The sequence below is a fragment of the Protomyctophum bolini genome (genome assembly GCF_963924005.1).
Source record: "Protomyctophum bolini genome assembly, chromosome: 21".
Classification (NCBI taxonomy): Eukaryota; Metazoa; Chordata; class Actinopteri; order Myctophiformes; family Myctophidae; genus Protomyctophum; species Protomyctophum bolini.
Window position 1 is genome coordinate 29,127,985 of NC_137882.1, and position 23,825 is coordinate 29,151,809.

The 23,825-nt window shown below is 42.8% G+C and overlaps 2 protein-coding genes across 2 annotated transcripts; both read left to right on the top strand.

Moving 5' to 3' along the window:
* Positions 1–1,433: 1,433 nt before the first annotated feature.
* On the top strand, positions 1,434–5,629 carry LOC308336471 (nucleoside hydrolase-like; the record flags this gene model as incomplete). The annotated part of the gene is made up of 7 exons (XM_080793836.1): positions 1,434–1,613; positions 2,161–2,340; positions 3,808–3,919; positions 4,052–4,188; positions 4,559–4,636; positions 4,821–4,898; positions 5,349–5,629. The coding sequence occupies 7 exons, from the start codon at positions 1,434–1,436 to the stop codon at positions 5,499–5,501; spliced, it is 918 nt and encodes a 305-aa protein (XP_080649962.1). The 3' UTR covers positions 5,502–5,629.
* Positions 5,630–7,935: 2,306 nt separating this feature from the next.
* LOC308336709 (GPI mannosyltransferase 1-like) lies at positions 7,936–18,911 on the top strand. The gene is made up of 8 exons (XM_080794215.1): positions 7,936–8,222; positions 9,098–9,271; positions 9,399–9,519; positions 10,665–10,947; positions 13,743–13,846; positions 14,339–14,493; positions 15,164–15,265; positions 18,129–18,911. The coding sequence occupies exons 1-8, from the start codon at positions 8,043–8,045 to the stop codon at positions 18,315–18,317; spliced, it is 1,308 nt and encodes a 435-aa protein (XP_080650341.1). The 5' UTR covers positions 7,936–8,042; the 3' UTR covers positions 18,318–18,911.
* Positions 18,912–23,825: the final 4,914 nt, after the last annotated feature.

Here is a 23,825-nt window from a genome sequence, read left to right on the forward strand (position 1 = left end):
TTACATGCACAGTTCCCCGAAGAGACAAAACACCCCTCGCATCTCTCAAACACATGAACTGTACCTGATGATATAACAAACATTTTCTATAACAGCAAAAGTAAAACACATTGTAAAAACAATAAAACACCAAACAGGCTTACCACTTCTCAAGTTGGCATTCAAACAAACTTCTCACAACACAGTGAGAGGTGTTGTGAGGACCCACAGATTGGCAATCTCCTGCCTGCCTGTTCAAAAAGGCCTTAAATACCTGTGTCACTTATGACATAATTTATCTCTGCTTCCCTCTAGGTAGGGGCTACATAAGCTCTAGCTGTTTGCTTTCATTCCGTTGGTTTTAAACTTTGCTCATTCTTTTGTTTTATGTTAGTTCCCTTCAGGAAGGAACGACAGGTTAAAAGTTGTAGTTTTACCATGTGTTGTTGTTAGGTTTTGGTTAGGTCAGTTTACTGTTTTGTCTCTCCATTTTCCTTTCGAGGGAAACCATACCATTGTAAGTTGCACTGTTCCACTCAAATATTTATCCTAACTTTTTGACTGAGAAGCACAAGTAAAGACTTTTTTTCCCTCCCTGGCCATGGCCATTAAGAGACATATACGAATATACACAACCATAGGCTATAGTCAAAACAGGAAATCATCAGAGGAGGTAAAAAGGGAAAAGAAACATAGGCTACAGTGAGGGGGAAAAGGGGTGGGTGGGAGATTCAGATCAGACCGATTAATCGGACGATTAATATAAAAAACAACTCAAATCGTCCGATACCGATGTGTTTGGCGATTAATCTCCTATCACTCATCTATTCCTATCCCACAGTTACCCATATTCCATTCTGTTACTTTATCCAACCTTCCATTAAACTCAGGTTAACTGATGTACAGTACTGATGACATGTCATGATTATATGGGCACATTTCCTAAGAATGATGACTCAATCAGGCAAGCTGGTACACTTACCCTTTTCTGTGGAATGTCTTAACCTCAGACTTCCCAGGAACTGAAAACATTGACACACATCCACGGAACAGAGCTATAACGACACAACACAGACCACCAAACCTGTTTACTGTCACGTGTGGCATAAGCCGCACCTCTGTTGTTCTGACTTAAAAGGCGCAGTGTTTTGCCAGATGGCATAAGCCAGCTCCATCAAACGACAATACAAGCACAGTTAGGTATAGGTAGGTAAAGATTCACGTTGCTTTTTCCTCACTTTCCTTTATCTCATAACTTTAATTGTCAATGGTGCATGTGTTCAGTGCAACAAAGAAAAAGTACTTAATCTGGTTCAAATGAAAAAAACATAATTATTTGACATAGCCATTGTTTGGAAAATTGTGTTGATTCTCTTTTTGGCTGTCGAGAGTTAAAAGCCCTAGCTGTTCCTCTACTCTACATTTAACTGTGTCCTTTCAGTCTGTACAAGGACATGAAGAAGTTGGTGATTGTTGACCTGGACACTGGTGTGGACGACGCCCAGGCCATCATGATGGTCCTCGCCAACCCAAACGTGGAGGTCCTGGGGTTCACATGCTGCAACGGCAACACAAGCGTGACGAATGTTTGTTTGAACACGCTGCGTGTTCTCAAACTCTGCAACAGGCTGGATGTAAAGTTTACTGTTCATTCAATAATGTAACATTCATGAGAGAGAGAGTGAGAGAGAGAGAGAGAGGGCTGTATTTTGCGTGTCTTAAAGTACCAGGTCTTATTACTTAACTTAAGACCTGGAGGCGTGATCAATGCCATTTGGCTATTCTGAGTGTCCAAAGAGCATTGACCATGCACGCCTCCAGGTCTTAAGTTAAGTAATAAGACCTGGTACTTAAGACACGCAAAAAAATATTTTATTTTATTGAGTTACTTACAAGTAAGGGTGTGTACGGATCAAACTGTCATCAACAACTCCTTGCTTGGTCAAAGCCATGAAGATTAGAAACAGATAGACTAGCTTTTGTAGCCTCACCCCATGATTAGATTGAGACTCAGCGCCAGATAGAGACTAGCTTTTGTAGCCTCACCCCATGATTAGATTCAGACAGCCAAGATAAATACTAAAATAGGCAGGTCGATCATCATGACAAGAAATACATTGGATAAAAGTGGGTTTTCTGAGCGAGTATAAGCTATACTGTACTGTTCCCAAAACAATGCAGATCCCGGTGTACGGCGGCAGTTCAGAGGCCCTGCTGGGCCAGCGCATCCCTCCGGACAACTACTTTGGGAAGGACGGGCTTGGAGACGTCCCTGATCCAGACGCCCCGGGCCTGGATCTGCTGCAGAAAGAAGGAGCCGTGCAGGCCATGATCAGGATGGTGAAGGAACACCCTGATGAGGTAAGTCATGCACAGGGGCCATCTTCTACTGTTTAAAGAATATGTCCTATAATCTTTAATTTAAACAGTAAACAGTAAAACATATTCCAAATCACACAATCCTGGTTCACAATCTAATCTTAGAAAATGTGCTTGGTTAATTTTCCTCACTCACCAGCACATATACTATACGTTATAAACATTGTTATAAGTTGTCATACACGATTAGAAACATAACAAGTGTTGTAATTCTTTATAAGCATATTATATTACTTGCGCAAGTATTGTGGTCGGCTGGACAATAAGGGCAATAATGACTTATGTGGGAGCCAAAAGGGCTTGTGTGGGGGCCCAATAAGGGCTTATGTGGGGGGCAAATAAGGGCTTGTGTGGGGGAAAATAAGGGCTCAGTTTTAGTTTCAGACTAATGAGAACATATTGCTTATTTTACTGTCCAATGACATGAAATGGCACAAGGGAAGGACTCCACAAAAAGACCACCCCCAAAATTCAGAGCGCGCTACGAGCGCCCACACATGTGCCCTTTTCTGGAGTTTGAGCCCCTGCCCCCCCAGTGCTCTCTGCACGGCCCTGCACAATCGTCATATTATGCACTTTATGCCCCTCTCGTCTCTCTATCCTTTTTTAACTGTAACGATAAGCCTGCACTCCCAAGTTTTTCACCCACCTTAGTTGTAATGTGATGTGACAATAAAGATTGATTCTCGTTCTGATTATAATGTATAATAAATAAAAATATGATTTTAGATTTTTCAAAAATAGCAGACCTATACAAGCTCATAGAGCGGCACTTTAAATGTAATTTAATTAAAGTAAATTTAAATTAAAACACCAAAAGGGGTTCCCGCCCAAAATGGGTTAAAGGTGATTATAATGCATTATAGACACAACCTTTAAGCAAAGTGTTACTGCTTTGTTTTGACATTTTCTGAAAAGTAACAGTTTGGATATGAGATTTGTGCGTAACAGCAGCAATCATGTTCAACAAGTGTGCCACTCCTACAGAGCATTGCAGTCCCGCCCCCCTTTCATGATGCTGACAGGCCCGGAAAAGCATTTCCCATGCATTTTTCCCATAGATGTTTCAGAAAGGATTTATTTAAAGACCTTTTAAGCCTCGGACAAAGCCAACTCGGTTCGTGACGACTCATGACAACAAACACCATTTTTTGGGCCGAACAAATAAGTAGAAAAAAGAAAAACAACAAAAAAGTGTTGTACGTCCCCTTTTTTTTCGTTCTAATGTGTTGTCATGAGCTGTCACGATCCAAGTTGGCTTTGTCCGAGGCTTAAAAGGTCTTTAAATACATACTTTCTGAAACTTCTATGTGAAATGCTTATCCGTCGTCGTCGTCATGACGCTCTAGAGGTCATTCTTTTCCCTGAATAGCTTCTGCACATGAAGCGTCCAACGCTCTCACTTGTTGCTTTCTCTCATGTCTTCTTGGATCTTTTCGTTATCTTTAGGTGACTCTGGTAGCCATCGCACCTCTCACAAACCTGGCCCTGGCTGTAAAGCTGGAGCCATCCCTCCCCACGAAACTTAAGGGACTCTACCTAATGGGAGGCAACATTAACTGTAAGCTTGTATTTATATAATTAGGTTTGCCTGCACTTTTCCTATTTATGTAATCGTGTGTGTAATGTTGTAATGTGTGTGTGTGTGTGTGTGTGTGTGTGTGTGTGTGTGTGTGTGTGTGTGTGAGAGCAGCCAGGGGTAACGCTACAGTATGTGGGGAGTTTAACTTTGCAACAGACGCAGAGGCCGCCTACATTGTGTTAAACCGTTTCTCCTGTCCCATCTACATTGCCACCTGGGAGTTTGTCTGCCAGAACAGTCTGCCGTGGGTAAGGTTATACCACCATACACATACCTTCCCCGTGTTTCTTCACTGGTCCGATCCAGAAGAGAGCAGTTTGCCGGCCACTGCTACAGAGCTGACAATGAGGTTATATCTTCCCTTCTTCTCTGGAGTCCTGCCTCAGGGCGGACCAGGGAATGAGGGACCGGGAAGTCTGGCGTAGCATTGTGGAATCCATGATCTCAACCGCGGTCGAAAAATGATGATGATGATGACCACCATACCCTGCTGCTTAAAATGTTCAATATTTAGTTTGTGGAGTGGCAAATTAATTATCTGTTTTTTTTTTTTTAATTCATTTCTCAGTGAATGATTGTTAAAACATTTTAGAACTGTTTTCTGACTTTCTGTCACAGTCATTCTGTCAGACCTGGTTGGCACAAGACACTGAAAAGGCTCGTTTCATGAAGAAGATTTGCAAACACATGGAAGAGGTAAGAGAGTGCAGATGATACATACCGATACGAGAAAGTAAGATATAAGTGTAAGTACATTATCTTCTGGTCTACCCTCTGGTCATTCAGTCAGTCTGAATGTATATATATACTATACTGTGTTTCCTTTTTGGAAATGTAGACTGATATGATATGTTTGTTTGTTTATTTTTATATCAAAAAGGGAAAGGATTATATTTTCTGTGACCCCTATGCCATGGCTGCTGCTATGGAAGATCATTTTGTGACAGAAAGCGAACAGGTGAGATCTGTGTGTGATGTTTTGTGAGCAGGGGTGTGTCCGTGGCTTAGTGGCTATAAGACTTGGACTTGTCCGTGGCAAATTTTCAATTTTACACACCATTATAATGTTCCTATTTTGACGATAATACCTCATTACTGGATGTCTAAAAAGCATGTGTTCTCCGAGGCTACTGGATGTCAAGTCTCCAGGTTTTCTTCAGAATATGCATGACACTGCATTTACGATGACAGCACATCATGAGTCCATGATAATAGTAGTTCTCAAACATTTCCGTAAGGGCCCCCCATAACTCTGAGAGTGTACAAATGGAATCATGTGTGGTTCAATTTGTGTGGTTCCAGTTATATAGTTATGGTGGTACAGTAATTGTTTACCTGCCCTCAGATGTTTCCATTCTGTGATTGAACGATGGACATCCTCTTTATCTTTGTCTCCCTCCTCTGTCAGGTGGCGGTAACGGTGGAGCTGGATGGGACCAACACCCGAGGCATGATGGTCCTGGACTACAACAAGAAGCTCAAGAAGGAACGCATGGTCAACATCATCAAGAAGGTGGATCTGGACAAGTTCAAAACCATGCTAATGGACTCACTGAAATAGAATGCCACATAGAGAATGCATGGGTGTATTTCCCATATCCGCCACAAATGAGTTAAGCCATTGTTTTCAACAAGCTCTTAATGTTTATAACTTGCACTTATATGATCAGTGCCACATATAAAGCACATTTCCCGCAAATACATTTAGCATGTAAAGATCCAATACACATTCTGTAGGATCCCATGCAAAACAAATAGTTTAGTTTTTGCACTAAATACAGTATACTACACTGCAATTTTACTCTTTTAAGTGCCTATAATTTAGCTTTTAATGTTTTGTGTAAAGCACCTTTTTATAAACAGTTTATTTTTCATGTATATCTCTGCTGTCTGGAGGAAACCACCTACCGGTAACTCCAAAACGTAAATTTTTCAGGAAATGAAAATAAAAAAATCCAGCTAAAGTGGTTTTTGTCGAAGCGCTTTTTAATACTTTTCATTGGTTCAATATTGTTTTAACCAACACACAGACCTAAAGGGTGTTCAATAGCAATGCTTTATGGGTGCCGTTATAGCTGTTTTGGCAGATAGTTAGGAGGTTAAATATTATTTTAACCAACACATTGATTGATTGATTGATTGATTTATTAACAGTTTGCAGAATTACAGTACATTTCAAGTACAACTCAATACAAAACTGTTAACAGTGAGTGGACGACAACATAAAGCATTACACTTGTTTACAATAGGGCCCACCGTTTTCAATTAATTAAAACATTTAGAGACGTAGTACGAATATACACAACTATATAGTAAAAAATAAATCATCATAGGAGGTAAAAAGGGAAAAGAAACATATACAGTGAGGGGAAACAGGGGTGGGTGGGGGATTCAGATTTCACGGTGGCCAGTTTCGAATTGCAGCCGTCCGTAGGTGCCCTTTGAGAGCAGTTTTGAAGGAGTCAAGGGATGTCTTAATGACTGTTGGTAGGGCGTTCCACATTTTGGTGGCATAGGAGCCACCAGACGTAGGCTACAGGGTGTTCAATAGCATTGATTTATGACAGTTCTCTTGTTTTGTTTTTTAAAATCTGTCTTCTGGACAGCAACAAATTATAAAAGTCTAAAGACGTGAGTTATTAGACTGGCAGAAAAGGGGGAGTTACAGTAAGATACCATTTTGATAATTGATTGGTATATTGATAAATGATAAGACTCCACCTCACTATAGCACTCCTTATTTCCATAGGTCGTATAGGCTATCAGTAGTACCAGGCCTACTTGTCTTGTTTCAATCAATCAATCAATTAACCCAGGCTGATGAGGCTATTAGTAAACAACTTAGTTTAAACAACTTTAATAAAACAACTTTAAACAACAACTTTAAACAACTTGTCTTAGAGTGTGACACTCAAGAGTCCACATAACAGTTTTTATATTGAGATGTGCTTTGAAATTATCACATTTATAACAAACAAGAAGATATAATTAACTTACTCATCTTTAAAAGATGAGTAGACTAAATATAAAAGATAAATAGATGAAACACATGGTGAATTTATAGTTAATCTTACCTGCTGTGTTTCATAGTTGAGCTAACAAACAGACGTCCTCCTGCTGCTTAACGACGACGATACAGTGTTTTCAAACGACATTTAGTTTTCTATGTAGGCTATATTAAATTGTCGACATCAGTCAGACGTACGCCATGTTGTTTTAACAAAAAACACTGCTGTGGAAACTTGAAAGCCCTAAGGGAAAGCCTGGTGAGGCGAGTTTATACTGCTGTGGATTTGTAGAGTGCGTACCATAAACGGTCAATAGGGGGAGCCGTGGTATAGCGTGACAATTCAATTCAAAGGAGCTTTATTGGCAGGAGAGGACATACGTTTACATTGTCAAAGCAAGTATCAAAATAATATAATAAAAACAATTGGAAATGGGGAAAGTAGGCCTATATACAGTCTGTTGGAGGGGGTACAGCATTTTGCAAACAGAGCTATATGTCACATTTTGTAGTTATTATGTAGGTACAGTTATGGGTCTGTAACTCTGAGAATGTAGCCTAAATATGGGACCAAATGGACCATGGTTCCGCATTTATACACTGTAACACAAGAGTTCAAATTAAACAGTGATTTTACAATATAAAGTGGGGGTCCCTGTCTCCCAGAGATAGAAATACGATTAAATGGAGGTCCAAGACTAATGTCAAACTGGGGGTCCTTGAAATTAAACGGGTTGAGAATCACTGCTAGCCTTAAGAATCTTCTGGAGGTCCCCCTGGGCCCTGGCATATCTCTTCAAATGGGGGTCCGCGGGCTAATTCATGTCAATTAACTTATGGGTCCTTGACATGAAAACATTTGGAAACCATGCACTGCATGGTTGGTATACAGATAGTAACCATGAGGTGGCACTGCTGGACCGTGCTGGAACACACAACTCTCTGGCTGCCAGGCTGGATATGAACGTTGCCCAGCCAGTCAGTCAGTCAACAACACACCGCCAGATCTACTCTAGCTCTATAGCTAGTTCTTTACGACTATCTATCTATGGAACACACAGGTTTTAGATTAACGTAGCATCTCATCATGGATGGATGACTGACCGTGTTCTAATGGAGGGACTGCTGATGGATAGACGTGTTGTGTTCACTCTATCCCTGGCCGTGAGGCTCGCTCTGGTGTTCTATGGAGAGTACCAGGACAGAACCATGGCTGTGAAGTACACGGACATCGACTACCATGTGTTCACGGACGCGGCCAGGTTCATCACCGAGGTATTTGTTTATTATTAACACATATTAACAGTTTAATTTAATGTGGGTAATAAAAAGTTACATGAATATTAGGAATAATGTCAAAGTACTGTGTCTTTACATGGGTTTACTAACTGTGTTATTATTTGTGACTTGACTTCCACCACTTCCCTGACTGTCAAAACTGTCAGATTAAGTTTGCACGTGACTTCCGGTCGGTGGACTTCAAAATAAGATTATCTCTGGTTGATGTACATTTTTCAGTAATAATAGTAGCCTAATAATACAAAACTACTACTAATAATAATAATAATAATAAATGTGTATCCTAAAGGATTTATAGCCTATTTTGTTGCCCCTTTCACATTGTGACCGATAATATCCTATAGCCAAACAAGACAGTGAAACATGTAGGCCTACCTACGGTATACATGTTTGTATAGATAGAGCATAGGCTATGTGTTTTTCTGGAACCACTGAAAAATCGGCCATTCTGCTATCAAAATATGACAAAAAACACTTTGTGTTTGAAATAGACACTCATGCAGGGCTCTAAGGATGAATACAAAATTAATGTCAACATCCTAACACTGTCCAATCTTTAGAAAGGAAGGGGGGTGAAATTATGACAGGCAGTTTCTGCTGTCAAAATATGACCCACCCCCCCCCCCCCCCCAGTCATAAAACACTTCATGCTAAGGATGGACTGCGACACACTGCCATGCTGGATTCACCAGCCAAGGTGCCTCCTGGACCGCTAAGCCGGCACCAGGCCAGGATTTTCGCCAGGAATTCCTACTTTTTGATGCATACACTGCACTGAAAACCCATCGCTGACGCACATGAACCTCTCTCTCTTTCCCATGTAACCGCTGCGCTGTGCGTTTGCTGTCCAGGGCGAGTCTCCCTACAACAGGTCGACGTACCGCTACACTCCCCTGCTCGCCTGGCTGCTGACGCCCAACGTCTACCTCAGCCCCGCGTTCGGCAAGGTCCTCTTCGTCCTCTGCGACGTCCTGTCGGGCCTGCTCATCTTCCGCCTCCTGTGCCTGCGAGGCGTGGACCCCCAGGTGGGTTCCGTTACAATTTAGGTCCCCAGGGACCACAGCCTGTATAGCTGCGTGATGGATGATGGTGTTACTTTTTGAATGAAATGCACTTTCGGATGAAGTTTATTCTGTTTTTTATTTGACCTAGAGGGCGTGTGGCATCTGTTCTCTGTGGCTCTTGAACCCGCTGCCCATGGGAGTGTCCAGCCGAGGCAACGCGGAGTCCGTCCTGTCTGCTCTAGTGCTGGGTACGCTGCACTGTATGGAAGGTAAGGAGCTTTTACTCTGGGTACGCTGCACTGTATGGAAGGTAAGGAGCTCTGCTCTGGGTACGCTGCACTGTATGGAAGGTAAGGAGCTTTTACTCTGGGTACGCTGCACTGTATGGAAGGTAAGGAGCTTTTACTCTGGGTACGCTGCACTGTATGGAAGCCAAGAAGCTTTTCATGCACACAGTGGTTTTAAAACCTTTTTCTTATCAAGGTCCATTATAGAGCACCGGAGTCTGACGTCAATATCGGTAGAGGGCGCAAATCCACGGGTTCATGTACTTTTTATTTGCATTGTAATCTGGTATGGGGGGGGGGGGGGGGGGGGGGGGGTTAGATTCCCTCATATAAGAACTGTGTTTGAAAAATGAACAAATCATCCGGGGAGGTGGCTCTGCATCGCTTTTGATATTCATTCATATTTGATGCAGCCTGTTTCTGGATAAAGTTTAATTAATTCTGCCTTAAACGTCTTAACACTACACTTCCGGATCTGAAATCAATATCGCTACTAAAATACTTATAATATAATATATATAATATATATATATATATATTTTTTTTTCTTTCTGTTCTGTAGCACTTTGAGACTTGTTTCAAAAGTAAAGTGTAATATAAATAAAAAGGTATTGTTAATGTGACAACCTGGTTAAATAAATGTTATTATCAGGAGAACACAATAGAGCGCCACAGTCCCGCCCCCTCTCAGAAATGCATTCTTCCATCGGCACTTCTAATATAATTTATTTAAAGACGGTTACGCCGCGGACAAAGCCAACTCGGATCGTGACAAATCATGACAATGAACACAATGTTTTGGGCCGATCAAATAATTTATAAGACGAAAAACAAAACAAATAGTGTTGTCTCCTGACTTTCTTTTCTTCTTTCTAATGATTTGATCGTCCCAAAACATTGTGCTCATTGTCATGATTCGTCACGATCCGAGTTGGCTTTGTCCGCGGCGTAACCGTCTTTAAATAAATTATATTAGAAGTGCCGATGGAAGAATGCATTGGGGTTTCATTTCCTGGGCCACTCGCTTTTCTGAAAGGGGGCGGGCCTGCGGCGCTCTATAGGCGACACTAGCTCTTGTTAATAGCAGATGCTAAACGTACTGTACTCCCCCCTTTTCTTTCCCTTAGGCCGGCGCCTGACGCGTGCGGCGCTACTCTATGGCCTCTCCGTCCACATGAAGATCTACCCCGTCACGTACGCGCTGCCCATCGCCCTGGCCCTGCGGACGCCACCGCACGTGCCCAGTGGCGCCGAGGAGGAGGAGGAGGAGGAGGGGACGCGAGGGGCGAGGTGGTGCTGCTGGAGAGCACTGCAGGGGTTCATCGGAAGCTTCCTGAACCGACAGCTGTTCACGTTTGTCGCCGTGTCCGGAGGGGTGTTCTGCGGCTTCACTGCTCTCTTCTACCACATGTGAGGGAACCAGAAGTGAAATCAAAATCGAAAAATCGCAAGTGTACATTTTAGTTAAACTAGCATCGCAATCTTTTTTGTTTGGTTTTTTTGCGGCTTTCGCCTTTATTATTATTATTATTTTATAGAGGGACAGACAGTAGGCTGACAGGAAATGGGGGAGAGAGAGATGGGGGACATGCAGTAAAGGCCGTCGGGATCGGGAGTCGAACCCGCGGCACACTGCCATACTTTGACTAACCGGCCAAGGTGCCTGGACCGCTGAGCCACACGGCCCATGAGGCCCATCGCAATCTTTTTAACCACTGTAATTGTTTTATACTTTGGCATTCAAAAACAGCAGATCTACGAGCTCATCATGCTATTTTTGAAAAATCTTGAACATTTGTGCACACCTTTTTTTTTTAATGTCATTTATATATTTTTTAAAGCCAATATGTTTGAGGGTCACTGGCCCCTCCAATGCATGGCTTTTGAAGATTACGTCATATGGCAGCCAAGTAGTTTGTTTTGAGCATTTATGGTGTTGGTCGTTTGCCAGCCCTTAATGTTTGTTTAGGGCACTAAATAGCAACGTAAGACGCCATGTGGGCAATATAAATATAGTGGGTGCTCCTCACTTCACATAAGTGTGATTTGCCCAGCTTTGAGTGTTTGTGTGAACACAAACATTGAAGACAAAAGTGAGGACGCAAATTGTGTTTGGCCAAAGAATGACATGATGACGTATGAGGCTTAAGAGCGCCCCTCACTTCACACGGGTGTGATTCTGTTTTACTTTTGACACTTTAACTAATGGTTAAAGTGGTTAAAACAAGTATGCTGCTATTATTTTAGTTAAAATGACACAGATCCATCCATCTCCTGGTCTTATAAGATAAGATCTTAATTTGTCACTGTATGAGACATACTGTACAACGACATTTAGTTTAGTGCAACCATAACACATGAAATACACTTATACACTGTACACTTCCGGTTCACATGTGAATTTGGAGGATCTTCAAAATAAGATATCCTGCAGCAGGGAAGGGACTAGAGAGACTGAAACGATTCTGGCAGTAAATGCATTTTAACAGAGTTCCATGGCTGCCAGTTCCCAACTGATGTTGTGTGGGAGTTCAGACTGATCCAGAGGGAGTTCAGACTGATCCAGACCGCGCCGAAGAACTGCTATCTTACACAACGTCTTAAGACTAGGAATCTTAAGACGCAAGTTTAAGATGTACATCTCATCAGAGGTTGTTTTTCTCTCATCAGAGGTTGAGACTCCGCGTGGACTCATATTGTATCCGCCAAAGAGGAAGACACAATCTCCCACAATGCAACAGCACATGCTACGCATTGGACCCGGGCCTTTCCCCTTGGGCACAACCTTCCCCCAGGAGAAATATGTACAGCTCTCCATTGTGGGTAAAGGCTGAATGATCTGTATGTTCATTCACTGTATGAACGCATCCATATTGTGCTATCTGCCAGAGGTTTGTATGTGTGTCAAACACTCTGACGGTGTTGTAGTAACGACCCCACAGCCCCCCAGATACAATCATCTTTGTGCCAATGATGGCGGCATAGTGATTCAATGAAGCGGGTGGTTGATTCACTCCGGCGCCATTGATTAAAGTCCAGACCATTGTGGCGGTGTCCAACTTGTAGGTGTCATTAGTGTCTCTCAACCGCTGGTTCCGTCCTCCATGGATGAACATGGCCTTCCCCAACGCACAGGCCGAGTGGTTGGTCCTCTCCTCCGGAGCAGTCCCAGAAACCCTGGGTTTGGACCATCTGTGGGCGTCGACATCAAATGCATAAAGCGCATCCTTTCTCCATGCCCCTCCCCAGAGGTAGACGGTATTTCCTACCAGCGCAGCTGTGTGGCCGTAGCTCCTGCGGGGGACCTCGTGGGGGAGATCTCCTTTTCCAGGGGTCACTGCAGGGGTCAACTTCTTCTTCTTCTTCTTAGGAGTCAACTTGCTCCAGTGTAAAGACACTGTGTTGAAGACGTGAACATCAATGTGGGCACTGTCGTCGTCGCGGTTACTTCCAAAGTAGTAGAGCTCGTGGCCCACTGCTACAGTGGCAGCACTCCGTGCCCCTGGCGCCCCCTTCTGTTTGGTCACTTCCCAGTGCATCTCTCTCTCTCGTCTCGTCACAGTTTCTTTGCCTTGTACAAGGGTCCCTGGTTCCAAACCCACAGCCCAGAGTATCAAAGTGTCCCTGAGCAGGACAGCTTAAGCCTTAATAACTTAATAGCTCACCGCTTGTAACAGTGAGGACTGGAAGACACACGTCTTATAAAGGCTACTCAGACTGATGACATCATAACGACGTCGTATATAGACTGCTCAGACTCACAGCGACATCATCACGCACACAGACGCAAACACATTTAATTTTGTTTTAATGTTTTAGTCTCCTCCGGCCTCCTCCTGGAGGAGGTTCTTTTCTAAAATAATTATTAAAAATAAATGAAAACAGTGAATTAAAAAAAAAAAACACGGCCCCCTCATGTATTAGAGAAGGACAATATCAGTTACCAGAAATAAGGTTGGGGTGTTTTCGATGAATCTATGGTTAAAATGGAGTTTGACCTTTTATATAGGAACGGGGCGGGGCAGCTAAAATTAATATCTAATTACTGAATCAAGTAACTTAAAGACTGTCTGGGGTGTTCACATAAACCAGAGTAGACGATACAATTAAGTTTTTTTTTTCTTCAAAGTGAAATATCCCTTTTAAGTAGATAATCAGTTTGGGTGGTAATGCCTAACGTCCTGTGCTCCTTTTCTGTCCTACAGCTATGGCTGGGAGTTCCTCCACGAGACCTACCTGTACCACCTGACCCGACGCGACACCCGGCACAACTTCTCGCCCTACTTCTACATGCTCTACCTCACTGCAGGTACCCATTTGTAGTTCTTAAATGCCCTACCGCACTGCAGGAGTACCCATTTGTAGTTCCTAACTTCTCGTCACTGCAGGTGTGTACCCATTTGTAGTTCCTAACTCCTCTACCTCACTGCAGGTGTGTACCCATTTGTAGTTCCTAACTCCTCTACCTCACTGCAGGTGTGTACCCATTTGTAGTTCTTAAATGCCCTACCGCACTGCAGGTGTGTACCCATTTGTAGTTCCCAACTCTACCTCACTGCAGGTGTGTACCCATTTGTAGTTCATAACTTCTCAACCTCACTGCAGGTGTGTACCCACTTGCAGTTCCTAAATGCCTTGCATCACTGCAGGTGTGTACCCACTTGTAGTTCCTAAATGCCCTACCTCACTGCAGGTGTGCATACCCGTCTGTAGCCTCTACATGCTCTAGTCTACCTCACTGCAGGTGTCGTCATAGTTTTAGTCGACATAATCGACACTTGCGTGCGTGTGTGTGGTTCAGACGGCGGGTGGAGCGTGTGGCTGGGCCTGGCAGCCTTCCTGCCCCAGCTGGGTCTGCTGCTGATGGCCTCCTGGGCGTACCACACTGACCTGGCCCTCTGCTGCTTCCTGCACACCGCCATGTTCGTCTCCTTCAACAAAGTCTGCACCTCACAGGTATAGAACGTCCCAACGGCAGAGCAACGTGACCCTTGTGTCATGTATTATTAGAGCACTGGTTCCCAAACCTTTTCACACCCAAGGACCCTTAAATTACTAGCCCGCGGACCCCCATTTGAAAAGATATGCCAGCGACCCCCTCCATAAGAGAAGATCTTTACGGCTCTAGCAGAGATTCTCAACCCCTTTAATTTTCAAGGACCCCCCCCCCCCAGTTTGACATGCATTAGGCTACGTACTAGGCTACGGACAGATTTAGTGGCATTTCTATCTCTGAGATCCCCAATTTATATTGTAAAATCAATGTTAATTTAACTCTGAGAGTGTACAAATGGAACCAAATGGACCCGGACCCGGGTCCCATTTGTACACTCTCAGAGTTACAGACGCATAAGGGTTCATTAAGGTTCCAAACTATCATTTAGCTGGGGGACCCCCACTTTGGGAACGACTGTATTAGAAGCACTGGTTTTCAACCCTTTTTCATGATGTCAAAGGGTCCATTATTGGTTTGAAAATTCAGGGGAAAAAAAATAAAATGGGATTTTTTACTGTAGTCGTGATCCATAACAATGGGTCCCGACCCACTGTTTGGGGAAACGGTGGGCCCGCTAGAATGTTATAGGTTCTCCTATTGAACCTTTGCTCCGCGTGTCGTCCCAAATAGTACTTCCTGTGGTACCTGTGCCTGCTTCCTCTGCTGATCCCTCGGCTCAGTCTGTCGCCGAGACAAGGAGTTGGTCTGCTGCTGCTGTGGTTCGCTGGCCAGGTAACGAGTCTCATCATGTCCACCCAAGTAGCCCCCCGTTCTCTAGCATTTAGGCCTGATGTCAAAAAATGTCTGAAAAACGTCATGTTTCTATATCGGTGATACTCAATATTTCATGTCAAGTTCCTTGTTCCTATATATATTTTTTACCTTCCTTGTCTGGTTAAATGTGGTAATGTGTAAAAAGGCTGAGTCAGACTTGTTGTTCACAGCGCACACCTGACAAAATATATGAAATATTCAGACTGTACATGACCAAGACATCTCCCTTCAGGAACGGTATGGGTATTTGTGACATGGGGTACCAGAGCTAAAGGAAACCCATATTACTAAAGTATGGCTTTCCTGGTGTATTGTGCAGGAGGCCATCCAACTGGCTTATGCCAGTACAGGGTTTCAGCCTCCTGAAGGCCTTATAGGACCCAGGATGCTGCCATACCCTGCGTAGAGCAGGGTATGCTCTGCTGTGGGCCTCTGCTGGTAGAATCTAAAGCAGCAGCATCAAATATTTGCGAGAAAAACAAAATAGGTCAAAATGGGCATATTGTTTTACAGCCCAATAAATCGTCTTCCATTGGCCTTCGTTGAGTTGATTGATTGACAGCTGACATGACAAGCCTCTGTTACGGGTCTCAGGGCTGCTGAGTACCTCATTAATAAAACTGAACCTGAATAAACGGGGATAAAGACGGAGCAATGAGTGTTGCTTTTCTTTCCAGAATGTAACTGAGGGGAACCGGAAGCTGCGCTCCTTATATTGGGACCCCAGAGAACCAATAATTAAACAGACTCTTAAAACACATTAAGTTGGGTCACACTCTCCTGGTGCTGCCACACCTTTGTTGATTCACTCAACATTGGGGCTAATATTTGTCAGCCCCAGAGCCTATAGTTCAATCACATTGGAAGTGGCTCGGGAGGCATCCTTTGGTTAGACACAAGGTTGGTGTGGGGTGCGTTAAGACGACCGGATTAAGGTTGGTGAGGGGTGCGTTAAGGGTTAGGTTAGGTTTAGGTGTGCTGTCCCGTGGGAGGTTAGGTTAGGGTGAGGGTGTGAGATGGTTAACATCGGTAGACAACTTGACTGCCCGTGCGTGCGTTTATCTTGATTTGTGAGTTATCTTGGCACAGTACCATGGGTGTGTACGGTGTACGCATAACAATAACCATGCTGCATATGCAACGATTGGTATGTGGTAATGTGGTTGACACGCACTGTAGGAGGAGAAGATGAGTTCAGATATGTACCAGTGCCACTGTCTGCTATTTTGTTTAAAGCGGCATTACACCTCAAGCAGACTGTAATTATGAAACCTTTTAATTAATTGTCTGGTTTGGGTGTTATTTTGTTCATAAAGTGCATGCTATTCTTGTGTGATCCTCAATACAGGATTTGATATATCCAGACTAACATTATTAGTATTGCCTTCACCACCAATAACCATGATAGTACAGCAGCTATCTGCACCCGGGGGCATTACTATGCCAGCTTGTGCATGTGATCGACATTTGCATTAATGTTTTATTTTTTCCACAGACATGCAAAACAAGTGATCAATGATATTACCAGAAGACAAATGTATAGCCTACAGTACTAATAGACTCTTGACGTGTCATACATTGTCTACTCTATTCCACTGCGCTACGCATTTTAAAATAAGTCACTTATCAAAACTTATTTTTGGGGAAAAGCTACAACACATTACGTTACGGCATGTTGTGACCTTGTAGATCAGCAATTGTCCTTTCTTCTTAGCCTATAATGACATGCCCAAAATCAGGATGTCTGGGTTAAAGTAGTTGGATATATACAGTAGTTACCCAACTAACTTACCCAGCAAGACTGGGAAGTTATCCACTGTATACTGGCAGGTGGCCGTCCTGAGACAGGCATTATATGTGGCATAATGCATGGTCCAAGTATATTCCATGTTTGGATTTCAATAAATGGGTCTTATACAGTAAGTACAGTTGCAGTCCGAGAAAGGGACCCTTAGCTGCAAAGGTGAATGGTGAATTATTGCAGATAGCCTTTCAGAGGACAGTGTTACTTGGGGACATCGACAAGAAGTTCTACAGGCTAAACTAGTTTTGTTTGTCAACGTAGCTTAAATAGTTGGCGTCAGTTCATTAAGGTGTGTACTCTAGGTTGATGAGACAACTATGCAACCTGAGATTCAAAACAGATAATTAAGTACATGATGAGTGATTCATGTCACTGTCAGAATTTAAAGGAATGTTTCACTGTTCACTGTTTCACTGTGTTGTTGTGGAGCATTTGCTATAACCAAGTAGATAGACTAGACCCCATGCAGTAGTGTCATTGCTGTAACTTGGTATCTGTAATGTGTTCTGTTGCTGCAGGATGAACTACTGTATGGGTAGCATTATAGTATAATTGATCCCCCCCCCCTCTGTCTGTTTTGTAATGAGGGAACATAGGGCTGAGGGAACATATAGGGCTGAGGGAACATAGGCCTGAGGGAACATAGGGCTGAGGGAACTAACTTGGATAAAAGCTCATAGCGCAGCACTCGGTGCCGCGCTATGAGCTTGTAGATCTGCTATTTTTCAATAGCTACAGTATAACAATGCTTAAAACACCAAAAGGGGTTCCCGTTCTGAATGAGTTAAGCCCTATTCTGTACTTTGCCGTACAAATAAAATGACCCACGAGCTCACAACACATGGCGACGCGTTGTGAGCTGGTATTTTAACTTGGAAGACACTCAGTCTAAATTCTGAATACCAGACTTTTACTTGTAAACGGAGCATTTCTACATTGTGGTATTGATACTTTTACTATAAAAAATATAATATATGAGGAGTACTTTCTTCCACCAATGCTGTGTTTGTGTCTCAGGGTGTGTGGCTGGGGCCGGCCTACCTGCTGGAGTTTGAAGGCTACAACACCTTCCTGTTCGTCTGGCTGGCCGCTCTGCTGTTCCTGCTCATCAACTGCTTCATCCTGCTTCAGATTCTGGCCCATTATACGCTCCCCACCACCACCACGACCACGACACGGACCGCACACAGACTCAAGGTCCAATAAATGGACGCACGGAAGGGTCTTCTCCTTGTTCTATCTTTCCGCGGACTGCAAGTGCATTCAACTGTTTATGTTTATTTTTATTTTTATTTATTTATTTATTTTTCATGTTGCAGAACAGACAATCATGGTCACAAAGCAAATCATGCACTTGATAGTTTTCTTGTACTAGGAAGGGTCGGGGAAGGGTTAGAAATTGTTCAGTTAGGAAATGTATTTATATATTTATAACTTGCATTTTACAACTGTATGTAAATGAAATGTTCAAAAGCAAATAAAAGATAATAATACAAAAATAAAAGAAAATTTTGTAAATTTGCCATGAAAATGCTTCAATCTGGTGCACTTTGAGATAAAAATTAAGAAGCTAGGTGGGGGCCACATGTGGCCAGTAGCCCATGTAAGGGATACATGAAAAAATATATATCTTCTCCCTCTGACGAGGCCCCCTCAGTGGTTGAGGCCCTAGGCCAGTGATACTCAACCTCAGGCCCGCGGGCCACATCAGGCCCACCAATGAAAATCAAAAAAAAAGAAAGAAAAAAAAATCTGGAAAATGAAATAAAAATAAATAAATCTGAATGAAGTTATCTTTAATTACATTATTATAAGTAATACTATTAGAGTTGTACTATTACTCGAACGAAAATAAAAGCTTGGGGGGGGGGGGGAGATGCAATGCAAATGAAAGACATATACTGTGTATCCCTATTCCCTGACATAATTTTATAGCTAAACGGACAGAATTCTATTTTATTTGAATGATGAAACCCAGCAGCCATTAATAGTTGGAAATGGAAATGGAAATTGCGGAAATGGAAATTGCGGAAATTGTAATTGCGGAAATTGCGGAAATGGTGGAAATGGAAATTGCGGAAATGGAAATTGCGGAAATTGAGGAAATTGCGGAAATGGTAATTGCGGAAATGGTGGAAATGGAAATTGCGGAAATGGAAATTGAGGAAATTGCGGAAATGGAAATTGAGGAAATTGAGGAAATTACGGAAATGGTAATTGCGGAAATTGCGGAAATGGTGGAAATGGAAATTGTGGAAATGGAAATTGAGGAAATTGCGGAAATGGAAATTGCGGAAATTGCTCTTCAGTTATAGCTATCTATTTTCAGGTAGATTGTTTTATTTTACTCAGTCAGCCATTGCACTACTCATGAAAAAGGTCATAGCTGGGTAATCTATTTTCAGGCAAATTGTGTTTATTGTATTTTATTTTACTCAGCCATAACAATTTATTTTCTGTTAACCAACTTGCTGGCTGGCAGGCAGGCAGACAGCTACTCATAGACAGGCAGACAGACAGACAGCTACTCATGGAGAATTGGACAGGCAGGCAGTCAGACAGCTACTCATAGACAGGCAGACAGACAGCTACTCATGGAGAATTGGACAGGCAGGCAGACAGCTACTCATGGACAATTGGACAGGCAGGAAGGCAAACAGCTACTCATAGACAGACAGACAGCTACTCATGGACAATTGGACAGGCAGGAAGGCAGACAGCTACTTTTTCTTTTTAATAAGATAGACCCAAACCATGAATTTGTATGGTTGGAGGACTTCGAGAGACTGAAGCGCCTGTTTCAAAAGTACACTTTTTCATTTGCCTCATTTCTTGAGAAGGCCTGGTCATTGAGGAGGAGGGCCATTTATATATGTAAAATGGCCTTGTTATGATTGTTTTCGTTTTATTTTATTTTCTTTGTTTTGTTTGTTTGTTTGTTCGAATAATTTACAAATATGTATGAACAGGAAGTGTTGTATTCAGTGTATTCTGTGAAATGTGTCATATAATCCCATATGGGATGGGCCAAAGTGGCATGACACGAAAATAAAAATTTCATTCATTCATTCATAGACAGGCAGACAGACAGCTACTCATGGACAATTAGGCAGGCAGGCAGACAGACAGCTACTCATAGACAGGCAGACAGTAAGACAGCTACTCATTGACAGACAGACAAATAACTACTCATGGACAGACAGACAGGCAGGCAGGCAGGCAAAGAGCTACTCATGTTATGTTATTATGTTATTATAACAGCTACTCATGTTATGTGCAATAATTTGTGCAGTTATGGAAACAGCTCTTTGTGTTTATGCAAGAAAATGTAACACATTTATTTATTTACATATTGTGTGCATGCACATTGTACTTTGATACATTTTGCGAAAATAAAGCAATTGAAAGAGAGAAGTTATCAAGTATCATTAATGTCGTAATTTTATCTACTGGCCCCTGGCCCCTTGCCATTTTTGTAATGTGGCCCACAGGTAAATCTATTTGAGTATCCCTGCCCTAGGCCTAGTTCGCCTATGCCTAGAACCGGCCCTGATGATACTAACGAAGGCTCTGTTCCATTCTGTTCCAGTCAAACAGAGTCAGGGTAGTTGGCTCACTAGAAACACTCCGTTACACCAGTAGGTCTCAAAGTGAAATATATTGACAGTTTCATGACTTAAATGTTAGGGAGCTACTACTAGCGGAGAAGAGAGCCAATAGAACAAGTCATTTTATGTCTGGTTGCGCTCTGAAAATAGTAGATCTACAAGCTCACAATGTCACGTCTCGCATTGCGATGCTTTGTAATTTGCTTGTAGATCTGCTAGTTTCAAATGCCCAAAATGTAGAGGGCTGAAATTGTTAAGTGTCTTTTAAACATCTGACAACTGAAAAAGCCAAAATGCAGTAACTACGGGGGGGGGGGGAAATATGTTCTTCAATGAATTGCTCACACCCCAAAATCACGAAGGCTAATATGACCTTTATTGGGATGTGCACAAATTAAGTTGGCCTGTCCAAAAATACTGCGCTTTGGCTTTGTAGATCGCAGCAGAGTAGGTCACACCGGTGTACTCTGAAAAGATGACTTAGTAATAGTAATACAGATCTTATTTAGTTGCCTGACTGATATGCAGCACTCCATAGGTCACTGTCATCACGGACAAAACATATTGTATCATGTTATAAATATGGACTGTTACATTATTTACGGTGCACTTCCTAGATGCCAGAGCAGGGCCTCTGTCCCAATTTTTTCCACAATTCCTTGACAGTTTTCCTACACAGTTTGTCCAAACATCACGCAAATCAGTAAACTACAGTCTATCTACGTATATAGTCATTAAATAAATAATAAACCGGTACATATTCCATCCCGATTGGTTAACAAAGTTTGCAGCATATTTGCTCCCATTTTGAACAAAATGCCTCAAATCATGAACATGGCATGACCCAAGACGGACCCGTCTGATATTTCACGTGGCATCCTGATTGGCCAATTCTGAACATTTCCGGCCCACAATGACCTACCTGACCTGTACTCCGAAGAGCACTTTTGTATGTTTTTTCTTTCTTTCTACAATGCACGTTTTAAATGACACGTTTTTGTCTTCCATAAAAGAAAGGTGTATGAATAATAAATCATGAGAGAAAAGAATACTGTGACAAGTCGTGCTAGTCAGGCAGGTGGTTTGGGGGGGGGGTGAATGGTGAGAGCTCATTAACACACAGCCACCTCATAGACAGTAACTATTGGTAATATAAGAACTGCAGACCAAAAAAAAGGCATTTTTTTGTTTGTTTTACTGTTAAGACAAGTGTCGCCCCACAAAAACAAAATGACACATTTTCCAACGACAACAAATATGCAACTTGTGTCAGCCAACACGGTCATCAGACAATGCATAAAATACCAATCCACACATCCAGCTAACATGACAACCTGCAAGCGTTCCAAACCATCGACCAGGAATAGGGGGGGGGAATTAAACATGTGCATAGAATGTTCGTTCTTCTGTTTTTCTCTGACATTTATACCAAATGCACAGATGGGAAGTTAAGCTATAGAACGACAGGACATGAGTGAGAACACAACTCCAGGAAGACTTTGTCACAATAAAACCTGTATTAGTGTGGTGGAAATGGCCAGAGAAGCACTCTTGACCAGTTGGTTCGCACGGTGGGGTCCAGTGTCCGCCATATGGTTTCCTCGAGGCGGGGTCCAAGCGGACTCTTACATGTCTGTAAAGCCCGAAAGTGTTACAAAAGGAACGAGTTCCATTAGTTTCTCAGAGCTAAAGGTCTGCTATTTTTGAAAAACCGAAGAGCGACCGACATAGAAACATAGGCTTTTTCGGAAAACCGTCAGGATGTAGAAGACATTTTTAGAATCTGATCTCAGGTCAAAATGGGTTAAACTCACTTTGCCACTCACTCCAAGTGAGTCCTCTATATTGGCAAGGGTGCTTTGAGCTACCGTATACCAAACGGGTTCTGGGTAAAAGACGGAGGCTTTGCCTCCGTAAATTCCCACTCGAGGTTTTGCCGTGAGGCGTTTAATCTATTCGACAAACATTTGGTGAGGACTCTACACTCCGCGATTAGTATGTTTAGCACACGTGAGGCAATATCTTCTGACGTACACGGTCAGACGATGATGGGGAAGGCAGACGACTGTGCATGGTCGTTTTGTCCGGACTCTTCCGGACAAAACTGGTTTTGAAAACCAGAGCCGATGCAAAGAGGAGAGTGTCTCCTCGCGTGATTCACGTAGGCCACAGAAAGTTCCCCTGAAGTCCTTCAGCGGGGGGGGGGGGATGGATATATTTCCGATAACATACAATCAGTTTATTTGAACTTCTTAACCATTTAAAAAAAAAAAAACATCCCAAACGTTCTGCTGTGCTGCGACGCGACTTTAGTGTTCGGCGCTATAGTATTCGCCGCCGACTTCCGGGAACTATTGCAAGAGGGGGGGAGAAAAAGAAGAAAGTTGACGTGACTCTCCGTTTCTATGGCTCTGCTCGAAACCATTCAGTATTATTGGGGCGTATAAAGCTCCTCCCGACAGGCTGAGGATAAAAACCACATGGTGATCAAGACAAACAGAACCCAGGTGTGAAATGCATCTCCAGGTGCACCGGAGGCACCACGTTAGTGACACAAAGTGAGAAAGCGGCGCGTCGCCAATCCCAACAAATAGAAATAAAACGTTTAAACACATTGACAGGTTTAAATGCAGATTTGGGGGGGGATCCAATCGGCGTACATTTTCACTCGGTTGTGGTTTTGTGATTTGCAGTTTGATGTTGAAAGGCGCATGGCGCACGTTCGCCGACTTGAAGTCGAGGAGTGTGTTTTTAACATGATTTCTTCCCCTCCGATGACGTCACCCTGCAGGTGAACCTCAAGTTCTCTCCCTGGACTATACAATGGACTGTCTGACAGCCCATGCTTCCTTCAGTTCCAGTCAAATGGCACCCCAGTTCATTCTTTCTCCGACAACCAACGAGATATCTTGTAGATTAAGCACTATACATCAAATCTACTTTTGACCCATTCTGAACGGGAACCCATTTTGGTGTTCGCGTCATGTTATGCTTTAAGCTATTGAAAAATAGCAGATCTACAAGCTCGTAGCGCGCCACTCGGTGGCGCGCTACGAGCTTGTAGATCTGCTATCTTTTGAAAAATCGTAGAACGACTGACATTTTT